General features: G+C 55.1%; 7 protein-coding genes across 7 annotated transcripts; 4 read left to right on the top strand and 3 right to left on the bottom strand.

Annotated features, from left to right (window-relative positions):
* Positions 1-329: 329 nt before the first annotated feature.
* On the bottom strand, positions 330-772 carry UV8b_01377 (uncharacterized protein; the record flags this gene model as incomplete). Its single annotated transcript, XM_043138875.1, has 2 exons — positions 330-559; positions 688-772. The coding sequence occupies 2 exons, from the start codon at positions 770-772 to the stop codon at positions 330-332; spliced, it is 315 nt and encodes a 104-aa protein (XP_042994809.1).
* A 562-nt stretch (positions 773-1,334) lies between these two features.
* On the top strand, positions 1,335-2,439 carry UV8b_01376 (uncharacterized protein; the record flags this gene model as incomplete). The annotated part of the gene is made up of 3 exons (XM_043138874.1): positions 1,335-1,420; positions 1,513-1,676; positions 1,781-2,439. The coding sequence occupies 3 exons, from the start codon at positions 1,335-1,337 to the stop codon at positions 2,437-2,439; spliced, it is 909 nt and encodes a 302-aa protein (XP_042994808.1).
* Positions 2,440-2,627: 188 nt separating this feature from the next.
* Positions 2,628-3,566, bottom strand: UV8b_01375 (uncharacterized protein; the record flags this gene model as incomplete). The annotated part of the gene is made up of 2 exons (XM_043138873.1): positions 2,628-3,029; positions 3,120-3,566. 2 exons carry the CDS (start codon positions 3,564-3,566, stop codon positions 2,628-2,630), a joined length of 849 nt encoding a protein of 282 aa, XP_042994807.1.
* A 292-nt stretch (positions 3,567-3,858) lies between these two features.
* UV8b_01374 (uncharacterized protein) lies at positions 3,859-4,686 on the top strand (the record flags this gene model as incomplete). Its single annotated transcript, XM_043138872.1, has 1 exon — positions 3,859-4,686. One exon carries the CDS (start codon positions 3,859-3,861, stop codon positions 4,684-4,686), a length of 828 nt encoding a protein of 275 aa, XP_042994806.1.
* Positions 4,687-4,913: 227 nt separating this feature from the next.
* Positions 4,914-9,262, bottom strand: UV8b_01373 (uncharacterized protein; the record flags this gene model as incomplete). Its single annotated transcript, XM_043138871.1, has 2 exons — positions 4,914-9,075; positions 9,144-9,262. 2 exons carry the CDS (start codon positions 9,260-9,262, stop codon positions 4,914-4,916), a joined length of 4,281 nt encoding a protein of 1,426 aa, XP_042994805.1.
* Positions 9,263-11,140: 1,878 nt separating this feature from the next.
* Positions 11,141-14,934, top strand: UV8b_01372 (uncharacterized protein; the record flags this gene model as incomplete). Its single annotated transcript, XM_043138870.1, has 15 exons — positions 11,141-11,166; positions 11,278-11,358; positions 11,527-11,603; positions 11,893-12,009; positions 12,108-12,395; positions 12,510-12,806; positions 12,877-12,970; positions 13,046-13,277; positions 13,419-13,635; positions 13,693-13,716; positions 13,778-13,849; positions 13,914-14,090; positions 14,151-14,236; positions 14,310-14,374; positions 14,454-14,934. The coding sequence occupies 15 exons, from the start codon at positions 11,141-11,143 to the stop codon at positions 14,932-14,934; spliced, it is 2,334 nt and encodes a 777-aa protein (XP_042994804.1).
* Positions 14,935-15,890: 956 nt separating this feature from the next.
* UV8b_01371 (uncharacterized protein) lies at positions 15,891-18,203 on the top strand (the record flags this gene model as incomplete). The annotated part of the gene is made up of 1 exon (XM_043138869.1): positions 15,891-18,203. One exon carries the CDS (start codon positions 15,891-15,893, stop codon positions 18,201-18,203), a length of 2,313 nt encoding a protein of 770 aa, XP_042994803.1.
* Positions 18,204-18,385: the final 182 nt, after the last annotated feature.

Here is an 18,385-nt window from a genome sequence, read left to right as displayed (position 1 = left end):
TTCTCGATGGCAAAAGAAAAAGCGTCATGAGAATCCTGAACCCGAACCCGAACCCCCTTCTGAGGCAGAGCCTTTGCAAGCCTGCTCATTGGACCAGTTCAGATATTTGCTCATTTATTGCGAACCCGCCCATACATGCCGTCTATGATGAAACCAAAGGTCCAAATTGCCACGCAGCTTGACGCCGTCACCTGTCCCGAAATGCCGAGCGATAAAAGACACGCAAAGGGAAAAAACCAAAAAAAAAAAAAAAAAAAAAGGAAGACGAAAAGAAATCTCCAATGACCAGTCCACATCCGACACGTACAAGTTTCAGCCTCATCCTTCGCTCAAGCCGTCGTACCAGCGACCTGTCCGCCGACGGTGCCGTCCAGAGAAGGACCTGCCTTGCTCCTGTCCCGTTCCCACTCGTCCGGGGTTTGGCATTTCGCCGTCCACGCGTGAATAGCAGCAATCTCATCCTTGAGAGCAGCGTTGGTCAGGCGATGGCGCTTGAGGGAGTTGAGGCCCTGGAACTGCGGCGAGACGATGAGGCATGTGAATGCTTGGCCGCAGCCGCCTGGGAGGTGTTGCCGGGTATCTTATCAGTTCCTTTCTTTTTTTGTAACCCACCCCTCCTTTGCGAGGCTTGCGGCTCGGACTTGGGTCACTGGCGTTGGGGGGGGTGGCTTGGTGGTTCGGATTTACCTGACATGTCGGTTACTTGAACGTGGACGGCTTGGAGGCGCTGGGTGATGGCCTCGCGGATGGCGGCGTCTGTGATTTGCGACATGTCGGGTGAGGATAAGTGTTGGGGGGGGGGCGATATCGCTACGGCGGCATGTCGTGGAGGAGAGGTGGTGATGGGAGGTGATGGATTGTGATGGATTGATTAGATGGATGGATGGACGAGCCTGTTCAATGCTCCGCAGCGCATGGGTCAACTATCCTGCCCCGCTGATGCTGGCCGGTCTTGGCGGGCTGTGGCGGGCTGTGGCGGGCTATAGCGGGCTCCAGGCTCTCGGCAGCGTGCATTGACCAGACCCAGACGGACGAACGAGACAGCTGCTTGACCTTCTTGTTCATCCCCGTCATCCCCGTCATCCCTCCATCCCGTCAGACTTCAAGGACTGCTTGCTCGCATCTTGTCGAGTCTTGCCATGAAGGCGGGCCCAAGCGTCCGGCACCATTTCGCAGCATCACGGCCGTCACAGGCTCTCCTGCACACGGCCCGATCCACTCGACTACGACTGCCGCCCGCCCCAGCTTCACCTTCACCACGCCGGGCGGCACACCTCTTTTCCCTCCGGCATTTTTCCTCCTCCGCCCAGAGACCGCGCTGCAGCCGTTCTCCCATGTCTGAGCAGGGAGGGCGATGGGGAGCCTGGCAAGTCCAGCCGTCCGGGTTCACCCAGCTCGTGGTCAAGGCGATGCAAAAGCTGTGAGTGACCCAACGCCCTTTTCTCTGCCGCCCGCTTGCAGCTCAGCCGTTTTGCTCATGCCCCGTGTTTGTCTGTTTGCGTGCTCGCAAAGATACCCCGAAGAACTCGCAGACAGGTCATGGGATAACGTCGGTCTCTTGGTCGGCAACTCGAAAGCGGACGGCAGGAAGCCCAAGGTCCTCGTCACAAACGACCTCACCTGGCAGGTGGCCGAGGATGCAATCGCGCAGCAAGCCAGCGTCATTGTGAGCTACCGTACGTCCCGTCCCGCCCACGTCCGAATGGGCCTCCCCTTTCCCCCTTCATGAGCAGCGGTGGGTGGGGGGGGGGGGAACGTGCTGCTGATGAGAGCCCGGCAGATCCCTTCATCTTTTCCGGCCTCAAGTCCATCACGAACGATGATGCCCAGCAGGCCACGCTGCTGCGCCTCGCGCAGGCGAACATCGCCGTGTACTGCCCCCACACCGCCGTGGACGCTGCTCCCGGCGGCTTGAACACCTGGCTCGCCGACATTGTGTCCGGCCCTCATGCGAGCAAGCGATCTGTGGCCGTCCCTTGCACCAACGCTCCAGAGTCGCACTCGCCCGCCGGATACGGCGCCTTGGGCTGGTTCGAGACCCCCGTCGCCTTGCCCGACATACTGAGGCGCTTGGCTCGCGGCCTGGGCGGCCTCAAGCACCTCATGGTGGCGAGTCCCTTCGGAGCCGACGTCAGGAGCACCATGATCCGCAGCTTCGGCGTCTGTGCCGGCAGCGGCTACGATGTGCTCAAGAAGGCCGATGTTGATTTGCTCGTCACGGGTGAAACGAGCCATCATTCCGCCTTGAGAGCTATTCAGCAAGGAAGGACGTTGGTGCAAGTGTTCCACAGTAACTCCGAGAGGGGCTATTTGCAAAATATCCTGCGACATAGGCTGGAGCTAGAGCTCAGGGCCGAGGTTCCAGACGCCGAGGTGGTGTCGAGTCTGTACGACAGGGATCCCTTCACCATCCTCGGGCTGGGCGACCTTGATCTTTAGAGCCCTCGACGGCCGTCGCCAATATGCGAAACAGAAAAAGAAAGAATGAAAGGGCCGGGTGTCAAGATGGGGGGGGGGGGGGGGAGGGGGGATTCAGAGTCGTGGTATTCTTTCTTTTCTTCTTCTCCTTTTTTTTTCCTTCTTCTTTCTTTGTGAGTGGGCCCTTTTGATTTCATTGATTGGAGCCATCATCCTGAGAGTCTCTGTCGACTCTGTTCCGGTGCAGGCTTCAGCGTAAACACGGCGTCTCCCTCGTCAATCACGGCTTGGACATCATCGCCGCCTATGCCCCTTTGATGCCACGAGACCAGCAATCGTTTGGGCATCTCCCACTGCCTCTTGGCTTCCTGCATCTTGCCCCCCTCGACGAGATGCCTCAACCGCTGCGGCGTGGCGGCCACCTCGACGGCCAGCTCTCGGGTCCTCCTCGTCCGAAGCTCCGCCTCTCTCCGCCTCCCTTCGTCCGAGTCCGGCGCCGGCACCGACGCGCGCAGCTTCTCCCGCAGCGACGACGCCTGCGCGTATATCTGGGCGATGGCCGGGTCGAGAGTCGACGCCACCGGGTTCAAGGGGTCCATGCTGGCCCGCATCTACAGGTCCGCTCGCCAGTTTCAGCCAAACTGCTGGCCCGAGGAGAACGACCGGGGGGGATGGGGGGGGGGGGCTTTCGGGCCCCTTACCTTGCGAATCGTCTCCGTCGCCGTGATCAGCTTGCTGTAGTTGTCGTACACGAGCGCCTTCTTCTCGGCGTCGAGGGCCCTGACCTCGCCGACGACGCGGGTGTACAGGCGCAGCAGGTCCTCCAGGCCGCTGCTGCTGGCGACCCTGGCGACGTAGTCCTGGGCGCTGAAGTCCGGGGCGTCCAGGTCGCTGGGGGGCACTTCGGAGCCGGGGATCTCGACCCGCGGCGGCGCGCGCAGCTTGTAGTATTCTCTGAGGGCGGCGCGGTTGGATCGTTTGGAGGGGGCGGCGGCGGAAGGCTGGGGCGGCTGGGCGGGGGATGCCGCGGCGCCGGGGCGGGCGGTCTCGACGGACGTGCGGCCAGAGGAGGTGGGCGTGCCTGCGGAGCCGGAGGGGAGGCGGCGCAGGGGCGTGGAAGGGTCGCGGGGGGAGGCTATGGTTGACATTGGGGGAGACTTGTCGTTTGTTTGACGGTGCTGTTGTTGTTTCTGGTGACTGGTGACGGGGACATGCTGTGAGTTTGTTGGTGACATGCTACGTATTATTATTGATTGATGCTTGGCCTTGCGGCTGCTGGGCGCCCGCAGCACGTGCCACGGCCGCGGGCCTTGGTTTTAGTGGGGCTTTTAGTGGGGCGGGCCAAGTCACCAGACGCCCGCCCGCGTCGAAAACTCGACGAACCTCCAACAGCAACAACTCTCCGCATCCAACCTTGCACAACAACTAACCCGCACATGCATGGACCTCGCAACCCAGCTCCGCCACCAGCTCATCGCCCAGTCGCTCCCGCCGCCCTCCCAGCCCCTCCTGGAGAGCCTCGTCGCAGCTCGGTCGCCGCCTCCGCCCCTGCCCTCGCTCGTCGCCACGGCCAGGACCCGCCTCCTCGCATGCGACCTCTCCAGCGGCAGCGGCAGCGGCGGCGGCGGCAGCAGCAGCAGCAGCGGCAGCAGCGTCGTCGACCCCTCGCAGCTGTGGCCGTTCCCCCCGGGCATCGGCGACGTCCATGTCCAGGAGGCGGCCCTCGGGCGCGACACCCACGTGCAGGTGGTGGACATTGAGAACCTGAGCCTCAGCCGATGGGAGCAGATTGAGGAGCTGGAAGCCATCGAGCGCGGGGAGACGACGCGGGGCAGACGCGTCATCCGCGTGGCCGACGACCAGGCCGGCGGGCCGGCGGGCGTGTCCGCGTCGGCGTCGGCGTCGGCGTCGGCGTCCCAGAACGCGACGCATCGCCTGGTGCTGCAGGACTGCAAGGGCGCGAGTCTGTATGCGCTCGAGGCGGAGCGGATACCGGCCGTCGGGGTGGGCAGCATCAGCATCGGGTGCAAGATGCGCCTGCGGGCGGGCACCCCCGTCGCCCGGGGCACGCTGCTGCTCACTCCGGAGAACTGCCTCTTGCTGGGAGGCAAGGTGGACGCTTGGCACGACGCCTGGGTGGCGGGGAGGATGGCACGGCTGAAGGAGGCTGTTGGTGCTGCTGGGCCGGGAAGCCAGGGGCCGGGAAACCATGGGCCGGGAAACCATGGGCCGGGAAACCATGGGCCGGGAAACCATGGGCCGAGCTGAGCGGGACGAGGAAAACAAATCAAGGCAAAGGAAGAGAAAAACAGAAGAACCCGGGAAACCGGGGTGAGGTTTCTTTCCACACGTCATACGCTGGCTGATTCGTTCTACGTGATATACCCCTCTGGATTTAGCGGCTCGCAATCACGATACGAATAGGACATGTATGGGAAAAAAGAAAAAAAAAAAAGACATCAGTTTCAAAGACATCATTTTTTTTTTTCCCTCATCTACACAGCCTCGGCAGCGGCTGCCAACGCCGTCCAACCGACTGATTGCCACGGTGACAAGAATGCCGCTCTCTGCGCATCGGCTGCCGTGCCTGTGCCAGCGTACGCCTGCGCAATCTCCTCGGCTTCCAAGCTGCCTCGCGGTGGAAGGCCCCTCGCGGCAACCTTGAGAGCCATTTGCGCGGCGTTCATGTCGCCCGTGACTTGGGCGAGCGCCGACCAGCCGTGTGGAAGATGGGGGTGCAGCATGACGTCTCCTTGCACCTGGTGCATCACGCCTTGCTCCCCGTGTCCGTCCGCCGTGCCGGCAATGGAGCGGAGCACCTCGCCAATCTGCGACTGCTGCGTCGCCGTGACCTGGTCGCTGGTGCGGAGCCCCTGCAGCTCCTCCACCACCGCTTCCAGACTGCCTTTGTCCTGATCCAGCAGGGCGACGACGCCCAGCAGCAAGACGCTCTGCACGTGGCTTGGCTGCCTCTCGATGACGCCAAACAGCGCCTCGCGAGCCTTGTCCCGCGACGCCTCGGTGCCTTGCGCCCACAGCACTTGCGCCAGCAGGCAGGTGACGCCGGGGTTGTTGTCCGACTCCCCGAGAGCCAGCTCGAAGCACCGCTCAGCTTCCTCGTTCGCGCCGGCAAAGTATTGTCCGATGCCGACTGTCAGGTGCGCCGACAGCCGGGCCATCTTCCTCTGCTCTCCGCTCAGCTCGCTCTCGCTCTCGTCGCTGCTCAGGCCGAGAGCCATCTCGCCGCACTCGACCGCTTCCTGATACTGCCCGGCAGCCAGGTGGGCTCTTGCGAGATCGGTTCGCGCCAGTGTGAATCGGGCGAGGCTCTCCTTCGACTCTGTCATTTCGTAGTCGCTCTCGATGGCGCCGCACAGCTTCTCCAGCGCCCTCACGGCGCTTAAGCTGTCCCGCGTGCGCTCTTGAAACATGGCCGACAGGTGACCAAACGTCAGGTCTTGAGGATTCAAGCTCTGCACCTGGCTGAGAGCGAACAACGGCTGAATCAGCGACGTCACCGTCGTACTCGCGGGTGCAGTCAGCATGTGATCGAACGAGGACGCGGAATAGTGCTTCCGGGTGGGGACAGAAGAGGCCTCGGCGATTTGCATGGCGTGCGTGAACAAGCCCCTGGCTTCCTTGACGTTGCCAAGCAACAAGGACACGAACCCCTGGCCGAGCCATGCGTGCGCGTATTCCGGGTCGGCGGACTGGCCTCTAGTAAAAGCCTCCTTTGCAACGCCGCAATCGCCAGACAGAAGCGCCAGCCCGCCTAGATTCGTCCATCCGACAGGGCTTCGCTCGTTGAGATGCAAGCTCCTGACAAACGCGTGTTGCGACACTGCCGGGTTGATCTCGCTGGTGACCACGCCCAGGGCGTTCCAGAAATCGCCATTGCCGCTTTCCAGCTCGATTGCGCGCTTGAAGGCTCGCACAGCTGCCTTGACGTAGTTGCTGTATTTCTTTCGCAGGTGAGGAGGAAGGCAACTATGCGCTCGGTACTCGGCCCAACCCAGGTTGTAGTAAGCAACGGCCTGCGCATGAACGTCGCCCGCCGAGACGTGGATAGCCTCCTTGCAGGAGAGAATGACGGCGTGTATGCATCGCGTCAAGTCCACGCCTAGCCGCTCGTCATGGGAATAGATTCCTTCGGCGTAAACCACGTCTGTTCCGACCTTGTCCACGGTCGCAAGCAGCGCATAGGCCTCCTGATGGCCGTCCTCCAGCAGCATCCTGACCTGGGCAGCGGGGAAGCTAGCCATGCGGCTTTGCACGAAGCAGAATACCGAGATAGCGTCTGCAAGGCTCTTCCAGAAGTTGAATGTTTGCTTTGCGTCGCCCGTAGTTGTGCAGGCAAAATCAATGGTATCGATGGCTAACTGGATAGCCTTTCCAAATGTTCCCCTTTCCACCGAAGTCAAAGCGTTATCCACCATGGTCTGCATGAGAGCAGTAATGACACCTTGCTCCTCGGGGTGCGTCTCCATGACAGCCTGGTACAGGGAAATAGACTCGTCATACTCGCCCAGTTCTCGCTTGATGTTAGCAAGCATGTATTTGGTGAACCAGGTGTCGTGCGATACGCCGGAAGAAGCCTGCTGCTCTTCGAGACTCTGGGCATTGACGATTGCCTTGGTCGCCGCCACGTAACGGCCTGAGCTGTGATAGCTTTCCCCCAATCCCACCCAAGAGTGATAGTCGTTCGGGGAGATTCGCAAGGCCGCTTGAAATGAAGTAATGGCTTTGTGGAAGTCTTGTTTGTTCAACTCGGCAACTCCCATTGCAGCAAACGGCCAGCTAATGCCCTTTCTCTTGGAGCCGGGCGGTGGCTTGACCTTTCCAGAATCAATGACTCTCTGAGCGACTAATTCGACGCGTTCCCAATCTCCGTCTTCGGCAAAGGACCGAGCCAGCTGCTCAGCAGCAGTCACTTCCGCTGCAGAAAGCTCCAGAGCTTTTTGGAAACACCTTCTAGCGCGCTTCCTATCTCTGGCGTAGTCCTTGTAGAAGAGGCCCAGGCTTGTGTAAGTCGGGGCATGGTTCATATTGCTGCTGAGTGCCTTCAGCCAGTAGGCATACGCACACTCTCCCTTGCGCTGTTTCCTCGCTTGCCGGCTGGCATCCAGCTTCCAAATGCAGCAGCCAATTCTGTACTGGGTATCTGATAATAGTTCCTTGTTTGCAGCGGCTACCTTATCCAACAGGGCAAGGCACTCGAAGAGCTCTTGTTTGGCAGTTGACCAGTCTGCTTTTAACGCTTTGACCCATGCAGCTTCGGATTTTACGCGAATATTAGAGTCGTCACGTTTCAGAGCCCGCTCTAGAAAGTCTATTGCCTGGTCATATTGCTCCTCCTCTTCAAAGATAAGACCAACTCCTATCAGCGCTGGCGTCGAAGTCGAGTCTCGTTCAAGGACCTTATCAAAAAGATTTTTTGCCTCTTGATGATGTCTGGGACTTTGGTAGTAAATGAGCGAGGTGGCCAGACAGAGAGCGCATGCATCATCGCTGTTTTCATACGAGATTCCAATCTTGACCCCCTCCTTTGAGAGAAACAGTCTAGCTTTTCTCATAAACTCGACCGTGCTCTCATACTCGCCCGTTTGAAGGAAGTAGGTCCCGACGATCCTGTAAGCAAGCACAGACTCGGTACCAGTAATGCCCTCTGATATCATCATCAGGCGATCCTCGTCCGTTAGCGGAACGAAAGAGGTCGGCACCCCACCGTCGTCGTCGTCATCCTCGCTGTCGTCCGGGCTGTCGTCCGGGCTGTTGCTTACGTTGGTAGGCTTTGCCGTTTCGTCCAAAGCGGGGAAGGGAGAAAAATTGCTCGTAAGGAAGCTAATAATAACCTTGTACAGATCGCTATCGGGAAAGAAATGGCAGTAATCTCGTAGTAGATTGGAATCCCAGTCGCCAATCTCTTTGTGGTCCTGCCATTCGATGGCAATATCCCACGCCAGCTTGAACGGATGCTTGATAGCGACCATATCTTTGGCCAAACCACAGACTTTGGCGTGCTCCTGCGCCTTCATGTCGCCGGCGGGGGTAACGAGCAGCCGATCGTAGCAGTAATGCAGAAGCTTCTCCTCAAAAGTCCGCCTCAATTCATCGTCGGTAGTCCAGTTTATGAACTGGCGGTAAATATGCTCCAGTTTGCTTTGCGAGTATATTTCCCACTTGACCTCGGCTTTAACCTCACTGAGTTTTGCGCCTAATCTTGTCCGTCTGTCGCCGACCAAGGTATTTTTGCGCTTCTTTTCGAACTCCTCTAGTAAATATGCAATGGTTTCATAGGTTTTGTCGGGTCGGGGAAACCGACCCTCCAATATAGCATACAAGGGGCTTTCGGGCAACTGAATCCAGAGAGCGTCGGCATACTGTAGCTTATCTCCATGGACGCGAACATAATCGACGAACTTGTCCACAACATCTTGGGCTTTGTAGAGATCTTGGGCTTGATGGAAGATTTGTGCCAAGCACACCACCGTGTGTTGATACTCACTGAACTTCTCGACGCCTTTCTTCTCGTACACCTTGATGAGACCCTGAAACGCCTGAGCATCACCAGGTCGCAATTCCGTAGCTCTTTTGTAGGATATCTCAGCTTCCCCGAGCTGATTCTGCTTTTCCAAGGCGAATGCAAGGAAAATAAGACTGTAAGCAGTCAGATTCGTACTAGCAAAGATGAAGCAAACACGAAGCATAGACGGCGCTTCGCTTACCCTTGGTAGTTCTTGGGGTCTCTCTTCACCAAGTCCTTGGCTTGGACAATGGCATCGTCGTATTTTTGGCCGCGAATCGCATCATTGATGGACTTTAACGCAGCCTTGACACCAGACATGTTTGGTCCCCTTTCGTCACCCTTTTTTATTGGAAAAGATTACCAGACGCAGTTTGGGTCGCGTGACAAACGGAACAAGCCTGGGAAAATCTGGCAAAAAGCCAGGTCGATTTGTTGGCAGAAGAACAAACCCAATCTTCAGCCAATCCGTGCTGTTCGAGTCCGATGATGGAGGAGGAGAGATATATCTCATTCACGGCGTCTCTTCCCATGCTGAATTCTAACGGGGCGAGGCTATGGCATCTCCAAGCCTACATTCGGAAGCAAAGCTCAGCTGGGGCTATGTCATGATCCATTAGGCGGCTCGGTCTGCAGCCCTTGGCAAAGACCCACTTGCGAAAAACAACCTCAGTTGCTGAGCTGCTGACTCAGCGCAAGAGGATAAGTACCTAGGTACCTTGTCGAGAGGGATACTTGAACCGGAGATTTACCGAGGCCTTGACTCGACCCCGCCTTGATCATAGAATGCAAACGCCGGACACCTAGCTCGAAACTACAGAACCAGTCGCCAATATCGTTTAGTGCACAGGCCGGCCTGGCAAGTGTACACGTGCGCAAGACGTCAAGCGACAATGCCGGAAATGCCACGGGTAACGAGGCGAGGTGGCTCTGGGTTGCGGCGCGGCTGGAGCGCAAGCCAGTCAGATAGGAAAAGGCTTCAAGCCTCGTGATCCCTTGGGAGACAAGTTGACCCTGGTCTCGAGTCCTGACACTCTTCCAGCAAACAAAAGGCCCCCGACTGTCATAGCTTGGTCAAGGAGCAAGCAGGCCTGCTCCAGAGATACTGACCTGCAAGTCTATAGGAGGTAGATGAGCCATCAGCGCAACAAAGCGCAACAAAGATGCTTGACCCAGGGTCTTCGAATCACTCGGGCAAATGTTTGGAGTATCTGTATGAAAGCCTACCGCAAAATGCTTTCGTCTCCTAGCAGAAACGGGGGCCTCATTAGCAAGACGTCAGATTAGTCGATGGACTTTGGAGCTCGTGACTTGGTATCTTGAATCACTTGTTAAGAGTACGAACCAAGCGAAGGACCGAAATTCCCGCCAAGCCGCTCGCAGGTACCGGATGAGACGAGATGGGGGTAATGATGGTTCTAGGCTGAGTTATAAGGTGACTGGTCGTCTGAAGTCTGGCACAACAGGCATGTCTGGTCATGTGTTGCTGCATACTGACAGAAACCACGGTGTCATACCCATCACTTTATGATAGGTAGGTAGTACAAGCTGCGATGCATCACAAAGATCCAGTAGGCTTATGCCGGGGTTCGATCAAGCACCTACAGAGTACTCCGTATGCTTGTGAGACATGACCTGGCACTTGGACGCAAACGATGCGCCGTGCAGCATCTTTCTTGAAAAGACGGTTTGAGCTTTGCTCTACTCTGTACGGAGTGATCGGCGCGGTTCGCGGCAAGGAGGTGACAGAAGTTGCACTTTACTTCCCGGCCGAAACAGGACAACAATAGTAGCACTGGTAACGCTTGCTCACCCATTGTCCGTTGCCGGCTGCTGGATTGGCTCTCAGCTTCCGGTTGACAGCTGTCAGCTGCCTGATTGATCGCTTGTTGGTCTGCGAGCATGTCAAATGCTCCAATGACATGTCGTCTACAGGTTGGGGGGGCAAAAACAAAAACCAACCTCGTCTATTGTTGGTTTCTACACAACAGAACAGGCAAACTCGGAAGTTGGTACAGCACAGCTACCACTAACAGTTGCAAGGCCGCTCCCCATCAACGCCGTCACCCATTCATTTGCTATGTCCTCCTCATCCCAACTCTCGTCCATTTTCACCAATGCGTACCGCACCCTCTATGGAGTACCAACTACAGCATCCCGGGAACGCGTGTTACGTGCCGACAGCCATCACCCAAGCGAATGCGTCGATCAGCAAACGTTCCCATGTAAGCTTGATGCTTTGCCATCATTCCAACGCTGGCCCATCCCTCTGGGGCTAGCATATACATTAGGTAGTCACGATGTGTCTTCTGTGACTTATTTATCGCAATGTCCAGGAACCCCACTCCCAAGCGAGAGTGCTCAGTGAAATATGATGCAAGTTGTTATGGTCAAGGATTTACTGCCGATGCGAAAAGGTGAGGCCATTGCTTTGCATATCGTGACCCAGAAACAAATCCAAGTCGCAGGCAAATCCCGCGTCTCTGTCGCTTCTCCCAGGGATCGAAAGAACCAGATCTGTCACATGCCTACCTACCTATCCGACACGTTCTGCATAACAGAGTCTTCGATCCTGACTATTGCAGATTTGACAAGACAGACAGTGGCCAAGAATATCCTTGCCTACTATTTTTGCTTGCCCGCACTATTTCGGCTTGCAGTAGTATGGATGTGGCGCCGTGCTCGTGCGCTTGGCTGGCTCGTCTGGCTCGTCTGGCTCGGTGTGATGCAACAGGGGAAATCAACATGCGCTCTGAATTGCAGCCCCCAACTGAGCCAAGTTTATATTTTAACCGACGTCGATTCTTGCGTGGTGGTCTGTTCTTTTCCATATGCAGGTCGACTCTCCAGGCCGACTCTCCTCCGTGACTCTGATTACTTCATCTAAATAGTAACATCATTCCTGTTCAGACCCGATTCTTAATGTCATCAGCCTCTGAATCTTTGAGCAGCAATGGCAAACAGTCCTGCCAACCTCCGAAAATTCTCCTCCAACTACCGTGAAAGGGTCTCTGCTCATGTTCGGAGCAGAAGGACTAATGACAGGGCAGTCATTGAGAACCCCCTTGGTATGTATCTTGACGCACATTTTGCCCTCCGCAACATGCAGTGGAGTCAAAACTTCCAATTGAGTTCGTGGACGAGAAGCTGACTTGATGGAGGAAAGCCCATCTCACCGACCTGGAGCTTCAAGCGGACGTCAGGAATTTTCAACAAAGAAATCTGCCTTTTGTAGAATATGAGACTTTATTACGCGCTGCCAGAGTTGGCAAAAACATCCGCTTATATGACGAAGCTGCTAGACAACCGCAAGAGTTCGATGAGAGAAATGCCCTGCTCGTAAGACTGACCCAAAAAGAAAAAAAGGCCCTGAGGAACGAAAAAGACAACCTTTTCAGCGAGCGAGGCATGCTCATAGTAATCGGAACAGTGTCCCTTGCGGCTTTCTTACAAGGTCAGTATCTTATCATTCAACCCTTTTGCCGTAAAACGCAGGTCCTAGACGGCATTTTCATGTGTTTACGTTGAGTCAACACTATTGATCTCTAATTCCTCGGCTTCGGTTTAGGGTTCGTACAATCATCCTTCAATGGGGCATCACTCTACCAAGCCCAATATGGGCTCACAGAGCCACGCGTGCCTAATCAAGTCACCCTTGATGATTGGAAACTGGGTGCTGCGAACGCCTCACCTTGGTTTTCGGCGGCCATTCTTGGCTGTCCACTATCTTTGCCAATCAACTATTGGTTTGGCCGAAAAGGCGGAATCAGCGTTGCTGCACTCATGATCATGTGCAGCTCCATCGCGGCTGTTTTTGCCACGTCGTGGACTGCGCTGCTTGGAATCAGGATCTTGAATGGCATCGGTTAGTAAGGACCAAAATTTCTTGGAATCGGTTTCTCCGGTGCCCAGTGCCATTCTGACAGATTGGGCAGGTATGGGCATCAAAGCTGTCAGCACACCCATCTTGGCTAGTGAAACGGCAGTTGGGTTCTGGCGTGGTTCAGCAATTCTCGCATGGCAGATTTGGTGCGTGACCTGCGTAAAGCAGTGTAAGGTTTCGCTGTGGTTTCAGCTATCATGTTGACTGACTGTACATCAAAGGGTCGCTTTCGGCATCATGATCAGTTTCGGTTTGAACCTTTTGTTCACCCTTGCGGCCAATGAAAGCACCACCTTCCGTCTGATTCAAGGTGCTCCTGTGGTTCCAAGTCTAGCGTTACTTTGCATTGCATTCTTCGTCTGTCCAGAGTCACCACGATATCACTTGATGAAAGGGCCAAACTATAGCGTGGAGAAGGCTTACCGGGTTCTGAGACGCGTAAGGAATACCGAGGTAAGATATAAGATGCCCATGCCATGTTAAAAATGCATTGCTGTGTGTGTCTTTCATAATGTATTAAGAGCGGGAGTGGGTAATGAGTCGCGACCCTTGGTGAGAATTGCATTCTGATTTTTTTTTCTCTCTTGTGCGCAGCTTCAAGCTCTCCGAGACATGTATGTGGTCTACAAGGCCATTGAACAAGAGAACATGGATTTTGGAGACCTTGATGAACACGCTCTCAAGTCGCCTGGATTTTTCTGGGTCATTCGCGACTTCTTGAGACAGTATTTTCAGTTGTTCGAATTTCGACGTCTGCGTAATGCCCTGATTTCGACTTCCACTGTCAATCTTGCTCAGCAGCTTTGCGGAGGTGAGCATATTGATTCTCGGCGTGATTTACGAGCTAACCCTTATGACACCTGAATAGTCAACGTTTGCGCATTCTATTCTGGTAGGTTACCTTTGAGCTCACCCCTTTGGCAACATAAATCGGATACTGAACGGCTATGAAGGAACGCTATTCAGCAGCATGGCCCAAGGATCTGTTGCCAGGACCATACCTATGGCTTACAGCCTAGGATTTGGTAAGTTTTGAAGGGCTCTCTTTCGTTGCGTGTACCAAGGTGTCTAACCTGGATCTTTCCTTAGGTGCCGTCAACTTTTTCTTCGGCTTACCAGCGGTCAAAAGTATCGACACACTCGGTCGACGAAGATGGCTCCTCATCACCTTGCCGTTCATGGCAGTGTTTATGCTCGGCGGTGCCATGTCTGGCCACATCAGTAATGTAGACACCCGCATCGGCATCACGGCGTGCTTTTTATTTCGTAAGTCCGCCTGGCAGGCCGAAAAAGCCATTCTGAAAAGAACACTGACACCTTGTCAAGTGTTTTCCGTGGCATACTCGCCTGGTCTTGGACCAATGCCATTTACATTAGCATCAGAGAGCTTCCCATTGTCACACCGAGAAGCGGTAAGCACAATTTCAGGCGCACGAGTGCTCATTTACGGGGTGGTGGCCATTGAAGTTCTGACGCCCTTGACAGGGTACCGCGTGGGCGATTTCAATCAATCTGGGGTTCGCCGGATTGTTGGCCATGTTCTTCCCAAGGTACGTTATGATTCGTGCGGTCGCATCCCCCTGAAAAGCTCTGGTTATAAAATAGAAGGCGGCTGATTTCCTGGTTTAGCATCAACTCTGCACTTGGCCAACAGGGCTCTCTTGGTCTTTTCTCGGCGCTCAACTTGGTTGCCCTGGTTTTGGTGTTTCTCTTGGTGGAGGAGACGAAGCAACGAAGCTTGGAAGAGCTGGATCACGTCTTTGCGGTCTCAAAGAGCGAGTTTATGCGATTCCAGACCACATCTTACCTTCCATGGGTCATTCGAAAGTACATCTTTGGCAGTCTGAAGCCCAGACCAGAGCTTTACAGGGATTTTGTTTGGGGTTCGGTATCTATGGACGCCCGAGACTTGGTGTCAACGCATGTAGAGTCTAGGTCCACGCCGGTTCCGGAGCAGACGGCACAACGACAGCGAATGCCAGTTCCAAAGCCTCCAGTATTCACGGATACTGGGCGACCTGATCATGCTGCAGAGCTGGAAGAGATTTACCCCCCAGGCGTCCATGTGCCGTATGCCAGAAACCAACAGGACGGGGCGAGCTCCAAATGAGACTGCGGGTCGCTAATTTCCCTCCCGATCAACGACTCATAGGTATCGACGGTGATATCGGGGCAATGCTATGTAGAAATTGTGCATCTGCTCTTTTTCTTGACGGAGAAAGAATCAATGCCACGGGGAGTTGATGGATACAGTTTTGTCATCTTGTGTAATATTTTGGTAGGGCCCGCACGAATGGGCTTGTAATGCTGTCGATAACGCGAATAGTTTGGATACACGACCTGTATGATGCTGACATTGGGTTGAGCTGGCAAGGCGCCCGGGGTTTATATGCTGTGGAGGGCCGAACTCCGGAACGGTTGTTCTGATTGCGCATAAGCATCCGGCGTGGTCGCGGCACAATTAAAGGTGCCCACGGGATCCCCTTCAAACTATGACACCCACTATGTATCATTTGCGAGTCCAGGCGCAGTTGACGAAGCGCACAGGTTCTCGAGGCGGGCCGCCGTCGAATGGGTAGCTCAATGGACAGTTTGAAGTCAGTGGTGCTCCCAGCGCCATCTCTCGCTTCGATGTGCTTGCCTCTCGCAAATTTCGGGTAAGGGAACATAGAAGATTGAAAGATGGGGTCAAAGGGGGAAAAGGCAATCAACTTTGGAAGGGGGGATCCGTATTCCGTCACCTGAGGTGTTCTATAGTCTTGGATCTTTTGAAGTATCTAATGCCAGGTACCAAGGTATTGAGAGGTTACGTCATGGCTGAGTCCTGATTTGGCATAGATCAAAACACTCCCCTCAAGTACTCACACTTACAAACATGCACCACAAGCTACTTGCACGCACAGAAAACAACATACGCTGTTGTTGTATGTAGCTCCTCCTCCCTCCACGGCGTGGACGGACAACGACAATCCTCTGGTAACTTCTACGACGACGTCTCCGTCGTTTGCTTGAGCCCTTTCTGTCTTGCCGTCTATACTCATCGTCGCCTCCCAAGCCAGGCACGTCATGGCTTCTTTCCGACTAACGATCGAGGATGGTCAGTTCCGAGACGGCCATGGCCGACAGGTCGTGCTGCGCGGGATCAATGTGGCGGGCGACGCAAAGCTACCGTCTGAACCTAATCAACCATCCCACATCGGCGACGACTTTTTCAATGGCGACAATGTTCGGTTTCACGAGCGCCCGTTCAGCAAACAAGACGCGCCGACGCATTTTGCGAGAATAAAGCGCTATGGTTTCAACACTATTCGCTACCTTTTCACGTGGGAAGCCATCGAGGCAGCTGGTCCGGGCATCTATGACGACGACTTCATACAGCATACCATTGAGATTTTACGAATAGCCAAGTCCTACGGCTTCTACGTATTCATGGATCCTCACCAAGACGTTTGGTCCAGGTTCACCGGCGGCTCAGGAGCTCCCTTGTGGACGCTTTATGCTTGCGGCCTGAACCCCCAGAGCTTCGCTGCGACCGAGGCTGCCATTGTGCAAAACACGTACCCTGAGCCGGACAGCTTCCCCAAAATGATTTGGTCGACCAACTATCACAGACTTGCCGCAGGAACCATGTTTACGCTATTCTTTGCCGGCAAGGATTTTGCGCCGAATTGCATCCTCGACGGCGTGAATATCCAGGACTATTTGCAGAGTCACTTCATCAATGCCTGTGCACATTTAGCCAAGCGAATAAACGAAGCGGGAGACCTTTTGGATCAAGTTGTCGTTGGCTGGGAAAGCATGAATGAACCGAACAGAGGCATGACGGGCTACGTGGACTTGACCGTCATTCCCAAGGACCACCCCTTGAAGAAGGGTACCTGCCCCACAATGTGGCAGACCTTCTTGACGGGCATGGGCAGAGCTTGCGAGATTGACACGTGGGACATGGGAGGTTTGGGTCCGTACAGAACCGGTTCTACGCTGGTCGACCCCCGTGGAGAGATTGCCTGGCTACCGGAAGGCTACGACGATTCAAAGTACGGCTGGAAGCGTCATCGTGGGTGGAAGCTGGGCGAGTGTCTGTGGGCGCAGCACGGAGTATGGGACCTGTCGACAGACACTATGCTCAAGAAGGACTACTTTTCCAAGAATCCGAGGACGGGGAAAACGATTGACTACCCCGAGTTTACCAATTCGTACTTTCTGGACTTTTGGAGAAAGTATAGCAAAGCATGTCGAGCCCATCACAACGACTGCATCATGCTGATGCAATATCCCACACTGGAGCTCCCTCCACTGATCAAGGGAACCGAAGATGACGACCCGCTCATGGCATTCACGCCACACTTTTACGACGGCATCACGTTGATGACGAAGCACTGGAATAGCACGTGGAACGTTGACGTGGTCGGCGTGCTTCGTGGCAAGTATCTCCATCCCGCTTTTGCCATCAAAATCGGCGAAACGGCCATCAGAAACTGTTTGAGGGACCAGCTTGCCACGCTTCGACAAGAGGGTCTGGATCGTACAGGAAAGCATCCGTGCCTGCTCACCGAGTTTGGTATTCCGTACGACATGGACGACAAGAAGGCATATAAAACCGGCGACTACTCGAGCCAATCAGCTGCCTTGGACGCAAACTACTATGGCGTAGAAGGTTCGCAGATTGAGGGACACTGCCTCTGGGTCTATACTGTCATCAATGACCATGAGCGTGGCGATCAGTGGAACGGCGAGGATCTCTCCATCCATTCCCTCGACGACAAGCTGCCGCCGCTCTCTCCTCTGCCAAAAAGCGCTTTGGTCAACCAGTCCGCCACCAGCCTTTTGAAGCTTTCCACGACGATGAACAACAAAAGTATGGGCGACGATGAGAGTGTCACACCGGGCAACATCCAGCGCACATTGACCACGCAATCCATCAGCTCCAGCCTGTCAGCGAAGGATCCCGAGTTGACCAATGCTCCGGGATACCGAGCTGCGGAGGTGTTCATCCGACCAACGCCAACCGTGGTAGCGGGCAACGTGCTGTCTACTGGCTTTGATCTCCGGCGATGCGTGTACGAGCTGAAGGTATCGGCTCCAAAGCCGGCAGGGGACGACGCGCCGACTGTTGTTTTCCTTCCCGAGTACCATTTCGTGAAGGATCAATGTGAGATATCTGTCTCGGCTGGAAGGTGGGAACTTGGTTTCGACGAAAGTGAAGGGCCCATTCTCCAGCGGCTGAAGTGGTGGCATCCAGAAGGAGAGCATACCATGAGGGTTCAAGGTGTTGTCCGAAAACACAATGTTCCACAGGGATCAGCGGAAGAAGCCGGATATCTCGAACAATGCCAGCAAGGCTACGGTTTCAATCTTGGGAACTGCACGCTCATGTGAGAGAATTCAGGGGAAGCAGCGGTTCTTTTTTTTTTTTTTCTTCTTCTTGTTTTCCCTCCTTCCTTGTTCTTTCTTCCTCCCCCACTCTCTCCTTTTTATTTTTTTTTATTTTTTTTTGGTTTCGAGAGTTTTTATTGATGTATATATCGGGTTCTGATTCTTTCCTCTTCCTTCTGTTTCTC

This window comes from Ustilaginoidea virens, chromosome 1 (genome assembly GCF_000687475.1).
Source record: "Ustilaginoidea virens chromosome 1, complete sequence".
Lineage (NCBI taxonomy): Eukaryota > Fungi > Ascomycota > Sordariomycetes > Hypocreales > Clavicipitaceae > Ustilaginoidea > Ustilaginoidea virens.
Note: the sequence above shows the minus strand (reverse complement) of the source record. Positions and strands in the feature narration are given on the sequence as shown.